Source organism: Myotis davidii, unplaced genomic scaffold, assembly GCF_000327345.1.
Source record: "Myotis davidii unplaced genomic scaffold, ASM32734v1 scaffold799, whole genome shotgun sequence".
Lineage (NCBI taxonomy): Eukaryota > Metazoa > Chordata > Mammalia > Chiroptera > Vespertilionidae > Myotis > Myotis davidii.
In genome coordinates, this window is record NW_006290670.1 from 566,599 (window position 1) to 580,595 (window position 13,997).

At 55.6% G+C, this 13,997-nt stretch overlaps 1 protein-coding gene across 3 annotated transcripts in view; it reads right to left on the bottom strand.

The window, feature by feature from the left end:
* The window catches only part of GRIK4 (glutamate ionotropic receptor kainate type subunit 4), a 249,226-nt gene that overhangs the window by 10,675 nt on the left and 224,554 nt on the right, over positions 1-13,997 (bottom strand). For all 3 annotated transcript variants that reach the window (XM_015563865.1, XM_015563862.1, XM_015563864.1), the window contains 4 exons: positions 12,396-12,569; positions 10,263-10,428; positions 8,545-8,770; positions 4,613-4,741 (listed from right to left, as the gene is read on the bottom strand). In XM_015563865.1, coding sequence (XP_015419351.1) covers positions 4,613-4,741; positions 8,545-8,770; positions 10,263-10,428; positions 12,396-12,569 — 695 coding nt within the window. The remainder of the gene's footprint in view (positions 1-4,612; positions 4,742-8,544; positions 8,771-10,262; positions 10,429-12,395; positions 12,570-13,997) is intronic.

Here is a 13,997-nt window from a genome sequence, read left to right on the forward strand (position 1 = left end):
TAGAAGCTGCATCTGCCACTCTCCACCCCTCCAGCAGGACAGGCTCCTCCGGGGACTTGCCAAGTGCAAGCACATCCTTTCCTGCTCGGAAGCCCCTGTCCTGACCAGGGAGCCCTTCGGCATCTGGTTTGCAGGCAAGGTGCCCGGCTCTCCTATTCTCTCTTCACTCTCACTAACTGCATGCTAAGGCCCTGCAGGTAATTAGCCTTTTGATTTCCAAAATACTTTTCTAGCAAATCAAACACCATGACTTCTTTTTTTGTTAATCCTCACCCGAGGATACTTTTCCATTGGTTTTAGGGAGAGTAGAAGGGAGAGGGAGAGACAGAGAGAAACATCCATGTGAGGGAAACACATCGATGGGTTGCCTCCTGCACAAGTCCGGACCAGGGCCCTGGCCAGGGAGGAGCTTGCAACCGAGGTATGTGCCCTTGACTGGAATCTAACCTGGGACCCTTCGGTCCACAGGCCAATGCTCTATCCACTGAGCCAAACTGGCCAGGGCCAAACACTATGACTGCCAAGAACATTTTTCTGCAATGACTGTCCCCTGGGCCCACGAATGCCACCAAGAGCTCAGAGCTCTACCCCCGAGCACTGCTTCCACCCTGCCCCATTGCCCCAGAGCCCAGGAGGTCGCAGCCAATTCCCTCAAACCCAGTCAGTTCGGTGTGGGATTCATGTGCCAGGCATCAGCAAAGCTCTGGGCAGTCTATGGGGCTTCTTCTTGGAATGCTGATTAATTTCAAGCTTAGATTGGAAAAGCATTTTTACATTAAATAAACATGCCTACATTATGCACTCAGATGCAAAATCCACACGTGTTTATAGGACAAAACAGAACACTTGAAGGAAATTCTAAGCGTGGTGGGCTACTTGAGGCTATGTCCGCACATTCTAAGAGTGTACACCATTGTCCTCTGCCATCGCCCTCTGTGGGAAAGCCTGGGACATACTGATGGACAGTCTGAGGGCCTTGGCCAGGTTTCAGCGCCCTCATAGCTCCAACCTCCTCCTCCTCACCGAGCAGCTGCTGAGTGCAGCCCCTGTGCTCCCCAGCACTCCTGAAACCGTGGCTCTAACAAATCTTTGAGGTCCTGGCCAACAGTCTCCCCAAAGCATTCCTGACCTCTGCCTAGAATCAATCACGCCTTCCTCTGGGCTTCATAACTTCCGTCAGTAAAGCAGCCCCGCAGCACAGCCATCTTACAGACTCGCTGTGCCTCTCTCCGGGTTCCAGCCCTCTGGAGAGGGGCCATATCGTATTCCTTTTTGTCATTCCAGAGCCTAGCACAGTGCCTGGCAGGCAGGGGCCACAGTGTTTGTTGGATGCAATGGGGAAAGTGTAGACACTTGCAATGCCAACACCTGAGGTCAGTGTCCCTGTTTGGGAGGAAGCAGACATAGGATGAGGGTGAAAATGGTACCAGGCTGGAGGTCCTTGGGAAGTTTTCTCATTCATTCATTCATTTGTTGTTTATCCTTCCATCAAATACTGCTGCAGATAATATGCTGGTTACTGGGATACAAAAATAAGAGCCAGGCCCTGACCTTGGTTTCTTATAGTCCATGAGAGAAAGATGTCAATAGACACAAAATTAATGCCCTAAGAGTCGATTTTCAAAGAGCTCTCTAGCCTTAGGAGCGTGGGTGAGTGGACAGGCACACTGTGGCTTGTGGATACTGTTTAGACCTCTCGTTGTGCCTTAATGCTCCTTTAGACTGAGATTTCAGAATAAAACTCACACTCATTTCTTTTGGGCCAGGCATGGTGCTGAGCTTTGAACACAGTTTAACTCCTTCAATCCTCATAATGGGCCTGAGGTGGAATGTTATTGCCCCTCTTTCCCACAAAGGGACACTGGGCGCAATGGCCTTTAGCAGTGTCTGGCACAAGGGCATCTGTAAAATGGGGTCCATTTGACCCACAGCCCATGGTCCCGAATCCTCAAAACTGCCTCAGGAAGAGAACTATCCTCGGCGTGTGAAGAGGTGAAGAGCTTCACTTGTGGGTGTGTGTGTGGCTGTGTGTGCGGGGTGGGGGAAGTGGGGGTGGTACAGAACCCATTAGACTTCGGGTGACATCTAAAGGGGGGAGATGGGTACATCGAGGTCCCTGAACAAAAACTCTGAGGCACCCAGATCCCAGGTCATCATCCCCACGTGTCTGCCAGTTTGACTGCCGCCTCCGCTTCTCTGTGGGCTTGCGAGTATAGATAAACACACACAGATACGGAAATGAGTGCCCAAAGGGAGGGCCTGTGGCAGGTTTAGGGGTCAGGGATGGAAGGAGAAAGTAGGGAGTGAGGTGAACTCAGTAGCGATGGGGGAAACCTTGGCGATGCAGTGGGATGCAGCTCCAGCAGGAAGGAAAGCAGCGGGAGGAGGGAAGCGAGGCCGATCTGGCGGCGCCTGTGGCCATCACAGGCTCTCGTGGCTCTGAGGCCACGCCTGCTCTGCTCCTGGCTCCCCAGAGGCAGGGCCACCTGGACTGCATAGAAAACCCTGGGCATAAAGGCTACTGAGGAAGTAACTGTAAGCACAGTTTCAATCATCACCGTAGAGGCCCAGGAGCGTGGTCACGGCTGCTGTGGCAGCTGTCAGCACAGTCCCCTTCCACCAACATTACCAAATGCCGACCCGGTGCCAGGCGCTGGGGGAGGCTGGGGACCCAGAAGCAGTGAGACTGGGTCCCTGTCTGAGGTGCTGTCATCCACAAGATGACACAAGAATGCAGTGTCCCCTGCCCAGGGCCCGCCCAGTCACAGAGGGCGCCGGGCACCGTGGGTGGGGCGGGAGAGGGGCCCAGGGTATTGCTAGTCAGTCCCAGGAAGGACCAGGGGCTCTTGCCCTGGCCCAGGGCCACCCGCCACTTCCATCTCAGATTCTTCAGATCCATCGTCAATACGTCCCTCCCCCTCTCCAGGACAGGGCCTCTTTCCCAGCACTCTCACGCTCACCACTGTCACGGGACATTAGCAAACACCAACTTGTCAACAATCATATTTTATTTCAACTCTCCCACCTGGTCAGATTTCAACGGTTCTCCACCTGTGGGTCGCAACCCCTTTGGCAGTAGAACTACCCTTTCACAGGGGTCGCCTAAGACCATCCTGCATATCAGATATTTACATTACAATTCATAACAGTAGCAACATTACAGTTATGAAATAGCAACGAAAATAATTTTATGGTTGGGTCACAACATGAGGAACTGTATTTAAAGGGCCAGAAGGTTGAGAACCACTGGATTAGATGGTTTTCAATCACATGTGTTTGCACTGGGACGGGTGGTGGAGGGCCACGTGGCTGCCCAGGGCTCCCCTGGTGCCACCCTGTGTGCCACCTTTTCATGGGCTCATCTCCACTCCACCTGTGACACCAGCAGACTCTGCCCACAGCCTGTCCCCTGCGGCCCCCGCCCACAGCCTGCCAACTGCGGCCTCCGCCCACAGCCTGCCCTCTGCGGCCTCCGCCCACAGCCTGCCCACTGCAGCCCCCGCCCACAGCCTGCCCACTGCGGCCTCTGCACACAGCATGCCCACTGTGGCCTCTGCGGGCATGGGGGAAGGACAGGCTCTGAGGGGAGGGGCGTGGACCACGGTAAGAGGTGGTCAGGTGAGAAGTGGCCAGGTGAGAGGTGGTCAGGTGAGAGGTGGCCAGGTGAGAGGTGGCCAGGTGAGAGGTTGTCAGGTGAGAGGTGGTCAGGTGGAGGTGGCCAGGTGAGAGGTGGCCAGGTGAGAGGTGGTCAGGTGAGAGGTGGCCAGGTGAGAGGTGGCCAGGTGAGAGGTGGTCAGGTGAGAGGTGGCCAGGTGAGAGGTGGCCAGGTGAGAGGTGGTCAGGTGAGAGGTGGCCAGGTGAGAGGTGGCCAGGTGAGAGGTGGTCAGGTGAGAGGTGGCCAGGTGAGAGGTGGCCAGGTGAGAGGTGGTCAGGTGAGAGGTGGCCAGGTGAGAGGTGGCCAGGTGAGAGGTGGTCAGGTGAGAGGTGGCCAGGTGAGAGGTGGCCAGGTGAGAGGTGGTCAGGTGAGAGGTGGCCAGGTGAGAGGTGGCCAGGTGAGAGGTGGTCAGGTGAGAGGTGGCCAGGTGAGAGGTGGCCAGGTGAGAGGTGGTCAGGTGAGAGGTGGCCAGGTGAGAGGTGGCCAGGTGAGAGGTGGTCAGGTGAGAGGTGGCCAGGTGAGAGGTGGCCAGGTGAGAGGTGGTCAGGTGAGAGGTGGCCAGGTGAGAGGTGGCCAGGTGAGAGGTGGGCCAGGTGAGAGGTGGTCAGGTGGAGGTGGTCCAGGTGAGAGGTGGTCCAGGTGAGACGTGGGCCAGGTGAGAGGTGGTCAGGTGAGAGGTGGCCAGGTGAGAGGTGGGCCAGGTGGAGGTGGCCAGGTGAGACGTGGCCAGGTGAGAGGTTGTTGGACGCGTGAGCCAGGGTGGAAGTGCCTCTGGCACCTGAGCCAGATGGGCATTGACACTAGGCTATGCCAGGACCCTGAGAAAGGACCCAGCCAGCCCCAGCCCAGCCCCAGCCCAGCCCTGGGACCTTCCAAGGCCTGCTGTCCACACGCCTCGGAAGCCACTGGTTGGCTGGACGCACAGGAATAGCCCGCGGCCTCCCGGGTGGCCCTTACCTCTGGCTCTGTGGTCTTCCTCCTTGGGGCACTTACCCCCTTCCCACCACTTGCGCTTCAGAATCTCCAGGCGGTTGTTTTCCTGCAGCTGGAGGATGGCCAGGTCGAACTCGTCCCGGAAGGCTGAGCCTGCGGCACAGAGAGCAGGGCAGGGCGTGAGTCCTCTCCCGGCACCTGCTCCTTTCCGGGAGCCTCTGGCCGATCCCTGCTTCCCTGGGGTGGGGGCCCTGCAGCTGCTGCTCTTGGTGCTACCAGGGGACCTGGAGAAGAAGAGGAGCTCGGCCTCACGCAGGAATTTCTGCTTTCCTTGTCCAGGACCCCTGGCCAGGACCCAGTGTGGGTGAAGGGACAGCATCCCAGGCAGTGTGGCACTTGCTCCCACTCACAGGCCCCTGTGGTCCAGGACACACTCAAGCAGAAAGCTGCTTGCAAAACCTCCATCTGTATCCCAGGTTTGAGGCCAAGGAGGAGAATCTGTGATGTCACCTCTCGGGTGGGCAGCTGTCTATTTTCTACTTTATTTAAATAATCTGTGGGCATTAGTAGCTCTTTCTACATTACAGCTAACAACCCTGTGCCCCGAGCAGCCACCAATGAATGAGAGGCACCCAGTGGGGTTGAAGCGCCTCTTCTCCATTTAGCGAGAATCTGGTACCGGCACCCACATCCTCACATAGGCACCAAGCGGCCAGGCCCACTGGCTGGCCCACACCCTGTCACACTGCTCCTCCCTCTCTCCCCATTCAGAAGGCTTCTGTTCAGTACAAGGTTTTTAAAAATGTTCTGGACCATATTGGTTAAGGAGCGTTGAGTCTAGATTTAGATTTAATCACAAAGACAGGCTTATATGAAGCCGTGGAAGGCTCAATGACCGGCACAGGCTGAGGCCTGATATCATTAAGAAAAAACTGCCAAGCCCTGGCTGGTTTGTCTTGGTGGATAGAGTGTCGGCCTAAAGACTGAAGGGTTCCAGGTTCGATTCTGGTCAAGGGTATACGCCCGGGTTGCAGACTTGATCCCCAGTGGTGGGTGTGCAGGAGGCAGCTGATCAATGATTCCCTCTCATCATTGATGTTTCTCTTCCTCTTCCTTCCACTCTGAACTCAAAAAAAAAAAAAAAAAAAAATACTGCCAAGAGGTTGGAAATCCACTGAGCTGCCCAGTGTTCTTGCCCAGCTCCATGGAGGCCTGAGTGGACAGCTACCCCAGGGGGAGACTATGGTGGAAAATTCAGGCAGAAGGTTAGGACAAGTAGACCAGTGCCCTCAAACTTCAATGTGCACAGGAATTACCTGGGGGCCTGGCTGAACTGCAGGCTCTGATTCAGGGTGGTTCTGCATTTTTACGGAGCTCCATGGTAATACCCTGCTGCTGGGCCAAGGGCTGCACTTTGACAGGCAAGGACAGCCCAGGACCCCACAAATGAAGGAACCTGGCCCACTGCAGCTCAGCCTGGGCTGGGAGTGCAAGCCCCAGGCCGCAGCCTCAGGCACCTGAGTGGCTGCGGGTGCCCAGCAGCATGCCTCCCGCCAGCGTGAAGAGCCCCTGGGACTAATGGACGCGGTGGCCAGTGGACAAATGAGCAGCCCAGGTTTGAAGGCAACTATCCAGCCCAGTGAGGCGCTTCAAGCCGTTTTCAAGGCATTTTCAGCTGAACCTCAGCAGCACACGGGGCCCCCTGGAAGGAGACTCCACTTGCTCCTTCTGCCCACTTAGCCCTGCACCACCTGATTAGCTTTCCATTGCACCCCTTGCTGTGTCTCCTGATTCCTGGTCCCACCACATCATGTAGGCTACAGCTATGCCCGATCTCCCACTGAAGCATGACGCATGTGCTTGTCTCCTGGACGTCACCTCAGCTGGACTGAAATTCCACCACAACAGCTGGAGCTGAGAACCTAGACTAGCCCACAGCTCACCTTCCCGCCTCCCCCTCCTTCCCACTGGGCGGGGCCCCTGGCAACATGGTCTAGGCCCACCCAGCTGGCTCCTCTATTTGCTCTGGGACCTCTGACGAGCAGCTCGTCAGCTCTAAGTGGCAGTCCTTCCCTCTGGAACCACGTCTACTGCCAAAGTGGGAAGATTCAATAAGATGGCACGTGTGCGAAAGCTCCTGTCAGACACAGAGCACAGGCACTTCCCTCCCTGCGTCCTTGGTCACCGACGGACATTTCTAGAATCCGTCTGCCAACTCTCCACCAGTTTGTTCCATGAAACTTTTAAAGCATTTGACACTTGAGCTAAAAACTGTGTTTCCTTGCTGCAGTATTATCAAGGCGCACCTCAAGTTCATTTCATGGTTCACTACAGGATCTTGAAACAAAATGTCATCCAAGAAATTTCTCCAAGGGCCTACCCTCTGTGATGTCAATGGGCATCTCTACGCATGCACACGTGAGGGTGTGCAGGTGTGTGAGTGCCCTGAGCGAGGCCCCAGGTTACAGAACTGCTGGAGTCAGAATGTACAGAGTTCAAGGATGAAACATATTATTACCTGTGTCCTTTGGCTTGGTTTCTGATCAGTCTTTAAAAGGTTATCTACTTTTATCAAAAAACAGGGGACTATGGACGAGGGGAGGGCACCAATGACCCCCTGCAGGCTAGGTGTGGGCCCTGTGGTAGGCACCTGATCGATGATCTGATATAACCCTCGCAAGCACTCTATAAGGTGGGCACGAGAAGCCTAATTTTCCAACTGGGAAAACTGACCCAGAGAAGTTAAATGACCAAAACAAGACCCCTCAGCCAGCAAGTAGGGCATCCCTAGGCTGGCCTGACTCCAGCTCATGCTCTTCTCACTTCCCAGGGCTACCTGGAGCCTATAGTTTATAGAGGCCTGGCGGGGAGTTGGGGGGGAGGGGTGAGGTGCCAGCAAAGATGCACATGCTGTACGTCAAGTTCCCCACATGGTCTGCCGGCCTCAGTCCCCACTTCTTCCCTGTGGTCTTGCACAAGGACAGGTCAGACAAGGTCAGCCCTACTCAGCGTGGCTCTCGGTTGCGTGTGGAGGAGGGTGTGCACCGAAATCACCTGGGAAACATGTCAGATGCTCCACAATCACAACCAGCAGCTCAAAGGCTTCCCTGCAACTCTGGGAGAGGTAGAGGAACGCTCAAAGCACAAGCATCCTTTAGAAGCCACCTTCTGGAAGCCAAACCTCTCTATCTCCTACACCAGCCAGATGGCACGCGGTCTGCAAACTGGACGCTGACTCAGACGCTGACTCGGAGCAGGTGCATCGGTGAGAACACATGTGACTTGAAAGCCATCTCATCAAATCGTGTCAGTCTTCTTCTGTAATAAAACTTTCACCAGGGACACTAATTGCAAAATGAATTCATTTGAGTTTTACCATTTTCTCCTTCTCCTTCCCACTACCTGATGTCAATCAATAGAGAAACGGCCAAAGGGCAGGGGAGCGGAAAGCAGAGGCTGAAAGAATCTACCCAGGGCATCAACATGCCATGTAATAATTCATTCATTCATTGCCTGGCTGGTGTGGCTTGGTGGTTGAGCGTTGACCTGTGAACCAGGAGGTCACAGTTCGACACTTGGTCAGGGCACATGCCCAGGTTGTGGGCTCCATCCCTAATGTGGAGTGTGTAGGAGGCAGCCGATCCATGATTCTCTCATCATTGATGTTTCTATCTCTCTCTCTCTCTCCCTTCTCTCTGAAATCGTTAAAAATATATTAAAATAATAATTAATGACTTCATACCTAATCAAGTGGCCCTCCAATTATTAAGGATTGAGAACTGCTTCCCTGATTAGTGGGAGCATGTGATTTGCTCCTTTTAAGCTCTCAACAATGCCCCTCCCCCCCAATGTCATGGCTACACTGGGCTTAGAAACGGGCTGTGAATCCAGGGTGCACTGTGGCCTAGTGCTCTGCTCGCCTGGCTGAGGTGCCCCGAGGCTGGGGCTCTGCGTACCGACAGGCATGCCGATGCCGTAGCCCTTGGTGTCCAGCAGGCCCCCAACCTGCGTGAGGTTGCAGTTCCGCTGCCGGTGGTACTCGTTCATGGTGGACTCCAGGAGGAAGGCATAGTTGGAGTTCAGCACCCTGGCAACCCCCTCCTCTGTGCTCTTCACGAACACGCTCGGCTGCTTGGAGTACATGTAATTCCACATGCGCTGGTAGGTCTGGTAGCGGGAGTTCTGGGAAAGGGCACACAGAGCAGGAGGAGGAAGGGAAAAGGAAATATTAGTTTAAAAAGAGAGAGAGAGCCCTGGCTAGTTTGGCTCAGTGGATAGAGTGTCGGTCTGTGGGCTGAAGGGTTCTGGGTTCGATTCCGGTCAAGGGCATGGACCTTGGTTGCAGGCTTCTCCCTGGCTGTGGTTGGGGTGTGTGTGGGAGGTAACCAATCCATGTGTCTCTGTCTCTCCTACTCCCTTCCATTCTCTCTAAAAATCAAAGGAAAAATATCCTTGTGTGAGGATTAACCAAACACAAAAAGGAGGGGGGGGGATCACAGTGGACCTTACAATTCTGGCCCTCATGCTCCTCAATCCCCTCATCTTATCCCATGGCCCTTCCTGTCCCATCACCTCTCAACGCCTGATGGCGGGAGGTGGATGGGGCCCTGACGCCTTTCACAGAAGGAGAAGGAAGACACAGGTCCGCAGGCTGTGTCCTCTGCCTGGAGGCTGGGTGCCTGGTTTGGCCTCGTCTGCCAAGGGGCTGTGGCCAAGCCCGTCTCTGATGGTGCAAATGGGAACCTGGGGGGTGTCCTTCCTTGGCCTTCAGGCTGGGGCAGTGGCCCCAGCTCCAGCCGGGACTTCTACAGAGATGCCGCCTTCAGGGCCAGCGCCAGTTCTTTCCCAGCAGCCCTCAGCCAGTTACCAGTCCAGTAACAACAGGTAATAACAGGACAGAGGGAGTCCGGGTCTCACCAAACCCTTGTTTTCACGATGTCATCACTGACCCTGTATCCACAGGCTCCAAGGCTCGCAGGGAAACAGAGACTGAGGCTTGGACTTGTTCATGAAAATGAACGTGGCTGGTTCCACCATTAACTCCGGAGACCCTGCTTCCCTGGGGTACTGAGCCTGTGGGAACCTGCCCTCTATCTGCCGTGCAGCTCACCCTGTGGCAGGGCCTCCGGGGCCTTGCAAGGGAACCCCAAGAAGCCACTAGGGTTCTGATCTGATCCAGTCTGGGATCAATAAAACCAGTGCATTTAATCTAGAGTTCCTTACACTCCAGTCATTTGCATATTATTCTAATCTTGCTTTGTCTAAGTGACCTATAAAATTAAAGTGACTTAGAAAACATTTAAATATATGCATTAGCCTCATTCTATGCAGCAATATAAATAAAAGTACAGATTAGATTCACTGCATATACATTTCTAACACTCATTTGAAAAGAAATAGGAAGCTACTGAGATTAAAAAAATAGTTCTGCCAAATAGTTCCTAAAATAATCTCAACTACCACATGTGTCCACGTGCCACACTGGGGACAGGTGGACAGTAACCCCAAGTCTCAGGGGCATTTTGTGGAGCAGGAGGAACACGAATCTCATGTGAACCCCAAAGCAGGTGCTCCAAAGAGATCTGGATGAGGAGAGAGGTCCCTGTCTCAGGGACAGATGTCTCCCCCGTGTTCTGCCCAACTCCCATGGTGGTGCGTGACCAAGTAACTTTACTTGGAAGAAGGTCATGCTGGAGCCGCCGTGGATGGTGCCGTACTCGATGGTGGTCTGGTCAGCCAGGTCGTCCACCGACTCAATGGGCACGTCCATGCGCTGCACTGTCAGGAAGGCGGCCAAGTTGGCCGTGTAGGATGAGATGATGATCAGCGTGAATGCCCACCTGCACAGAAAGAGACCAGACGCCATCGTCATCGGGCACGCCCAGGAGCCCTGGCCTACCTGGCCCTGCTGCAGCGGGGGAGAGACCAGGGGTCCTTCGTGGGAGGGACCAGGTGGGTGAGGCTGCCTGGAAGGAAACAGGGTCTTCCTTGTTTCCTACTGGAAAAGATGAGGTTGTTGCTTGATGGGGGGTGTGCATGCAGGCAGTGTGGGAGACGGAAAGGAATGGGCATGGGGTGAGTATGGGCGAAGGCTCTGAGGTTCTGCCCAGAGCTGGACTGTCTCCTCAGGAAGCAGCCAACCTTCAGGGGAGCAATGCTGTGTGCGAGGACCACCCCACGCACTCGCATGGCTCCAGGGGTGGCCACTCACCCTGGCTTTACAGCGGAGGACCTGAGGCTCAGAGGGCAAAGAACCCCCCAGTATCACACGGGTAAACGCGTGTTTAAAAGCCAGTTCTATGGATTGTCACAGCAGAAACTCCTCGAGACTGTTGACAAGCGCCTTTGGATGCTCAGGGGCTGCAGTTGGGACACACGTGCTCATGTGATGCCAAAGGAGAAGATGCTTTATTGGGTGGATGGAGCCAATTTAAAATCACAGTAAGTGTGCCACCCAGGCAGCATGCACACGAAGGCCCTTAAAACCATGTGCTCACTGCAGCAGTTGGACGAGCAGTATGGATCTCACCCTCCTCATCTGCTTACTGGGCTCTAGGGTATATCTCAGAGCGCTTGTGGCTGGATAACCACACGTTCTGACTCAGGGAAGGCGGGAGATGGTGCTCTGCATGCTTGTCCTTCTCGGTGCACATTCCCTGTCAGCTCCTCCTGTCACGTCTGAAGCAAATCTAGTCCACACGTCACAGCACCTTCACGTTTCAAAAAGCTTCGCCCCCACTGAAGCCACGGCCCCGGGAGAGCCGGAGAGAAGGAGGAGAAGGGAGCTTCAGGGGGAGGCTGGCTCCTGCTTGGGAGACCAGAGGCTGGCTGTGTGTTCCCCGAGGGCCTAACTCAGAGTGCCTATGGATTTGCACCCCCCACACTGAGGTGGACAGGCCTGGGAAGCCCCCACACCTGGTGCAGAGGGCAGGAAGCTGGTGGAGTGTTGGAGACCAGGTGTAAGCTGACACGGTCCTTGCACCTGAAGGGGCTAGCAAGGCTGGGACCCTTACCCACACAGTTTTCCCAGACTTGTTTGGATGGCGGTTATCAGTAGAATGAGAGCAACCTTTGTAGAATAACAACCTTTCATGGCTTACCAAGAAGTCTGTAACTATTTACTGAGATTTGCTGTACCGAGAATTTGTCCTTCCGCTCTGTCTCTCCCTTAGAGATTAAGGGGAACAAAGAATACATTCCTCTTGACAGACCTCCTATTCAGTGTTTTGTGTATAAAAGGCATTGCATGGTTAATAAACTTGCTGCAGTTCCTGGATGAGCTGTAGTCCTCCCGATCCTGCTCCCCTGTCTTTCTTTCTTTTCTCAATTCCCACCTCCCTGCCTCAGCCCGGCTCAACCTGTCAGGCTGGCCCTGACTGTGGAGGGTGTGAGAGGCGGCGAGGCGGCTGGGCGAGGGCCTCCCGCAGTGCCCCCTGCCACAGGCTCCTGTCTGCACACATCTGCACAGGCCTTGCTGGCCAGGCCACTCAGCCCCAGGCCGTCTCCAAGGCTGATCCGCATCCTCGCCTTGCCATGGGCCTTTCAGGCTGTTTTCTCAATCCGTCTCCCTCTTGCCTTGGCTCCCTCTGTGTGCAGACCACAGAGTGAGGACAGGCAGGGGTAGGACGTCCCAAAGCGCCCCACCCACTCCTCAGAGCCACTGAGCCGGCAGGACCAGGACTTGGGCAGCTCCCCACTGGTCTGCTTTGCCAGGCAGAGGTGGCCGGCTCTCCAACGGGGGAGCGAGGTTCTGAGCAGGGCTTATCCGAGGCTGGCACCCCCACCAGGCCCTCCTCTGCCATCTTACCAGACACCGCTGACACAGCGTGTGGACAAGGCTCGCGGCGCGATGGTAGAGCCCTGCTGCATGAAGCCCCCGACCGGAAACCAGAGGCTGTTGCCCAGGGAGTACTGGTTCACCAGTAGGCCGCACCGGCCCCGCGCACAGGCGTGCGGGCTGTACCACTCGTAAGGGGTCAACCTGTGGGGCAAAAGGAACGTTTATGGAGCCACGAGGGGCAGGGGGCGGCCGGAGACCCGGGCTCTTCTTTCTGGCCTCAGGTCTGCACTGTCACTGGGCTCCTGGCCTTGGGCAAGCCCCTTCCTTTTCTGGACTTGGATTTTTCCAACCAGAACCGAGGGGCCTGGATCATGCTGGCAGTTTCTAGCTGTTTTTCTTTCATCGTAGAAACATGTTTACTTTTCAACATAAATCCTGATGCAGAAGAATTCTAACACACGAAACAGGTGAGCAGGGAGCTGCGACTGACTGAGAGGTTCAGGCTCTGGCAGGCCTGGTGAGGCAGGCGTGTGTGCGTGTGTGTGTGTGTGTGTGTCTGTGTGTGTGTGGGTGTGTGCGTGATTATTATTGATTTTAGAGAGAGGGGCAGAAGAGAGAGAGAGAGAGAGAGAGAGAGAGAGAGAGAGAGAGAGAGAAAGAGAGAGAGACTGGTAACCAAGCTGGAGGACCATTTCCAGCACCTTCCAGGTCACCTGAGGCTGTGGTTGCTGATACAGGAGGGGCTCAACCAAAGGGGCAGGAGAGAATTAAGGAGCAGCAAAGCCAGGCTCCAGGCAGCAGCAGACCGTGTGGCCCGCGGAGGTGCCCAGCAGCGTGCCAGCGCCCAGGGACGCCCTGCTGTCACTGACAACAGGGACCCGGCACTGGCCAGGGTTGCAGGCCCAAGGGGCAGCTGGCACCAAGCAGCGTGCACATGGCCTTTGAAGACCACCAGGTGCTCAGAGGTCTTTCTCGGTGGGGCCCAATGACTTCCTGGACATGGCTGTGATTTCCACTGGAGGCAGCAGAGATGGGTGACACAGTACCTCTGGCGGCGGGGACCTGCCCCCAGCCTAGGCTCCCCATGGCTTGGGGCCCCGTCTTCTAATGGGAGAAAGCACAGCTCCCTTGGGGCCACTGAAGAGCTGGCTCTGAGGGACCCCTCCCCCCCACCAGCACACACACAGAGGTGGGACCTACACAGAGGCCCAGCCCTGCGGTCCAGGCAGAGCAGCTGCTGAGGGGGACAGAGCCCTTCAGCCCCACAGGTGCCCTCTGAGCAGTCATTCTCCCTCACAAGCGCCCTCACTGTCCTCACTGCGGGCACTGAGCTCGGGGCAGGTGCCCTCTGAGGGAGGACGAGGAGCTCCTCGCCCGGGTCCTGCTTCTGGATAGTGAAGGGCCAAGCGGGTCCATGCCCGAGCCTCAGAGAGCACACCCTCCTGTGCCCTCCCTGGAAGCCTCAGCCTGCAGGCTCCTGGGTTCTCCTTAGGCCCAGGGCAGCCTCGGGCTTCCAGGGAGTGGGGAGGGCAGGTTCTTCCCAACCCCTGCTCTGGGCCATCTCTATATAGAATTGACTTCAGAAGGGAGGAAGAGGGAGAGGGAGAGATAGAAACATTAATGATGAGA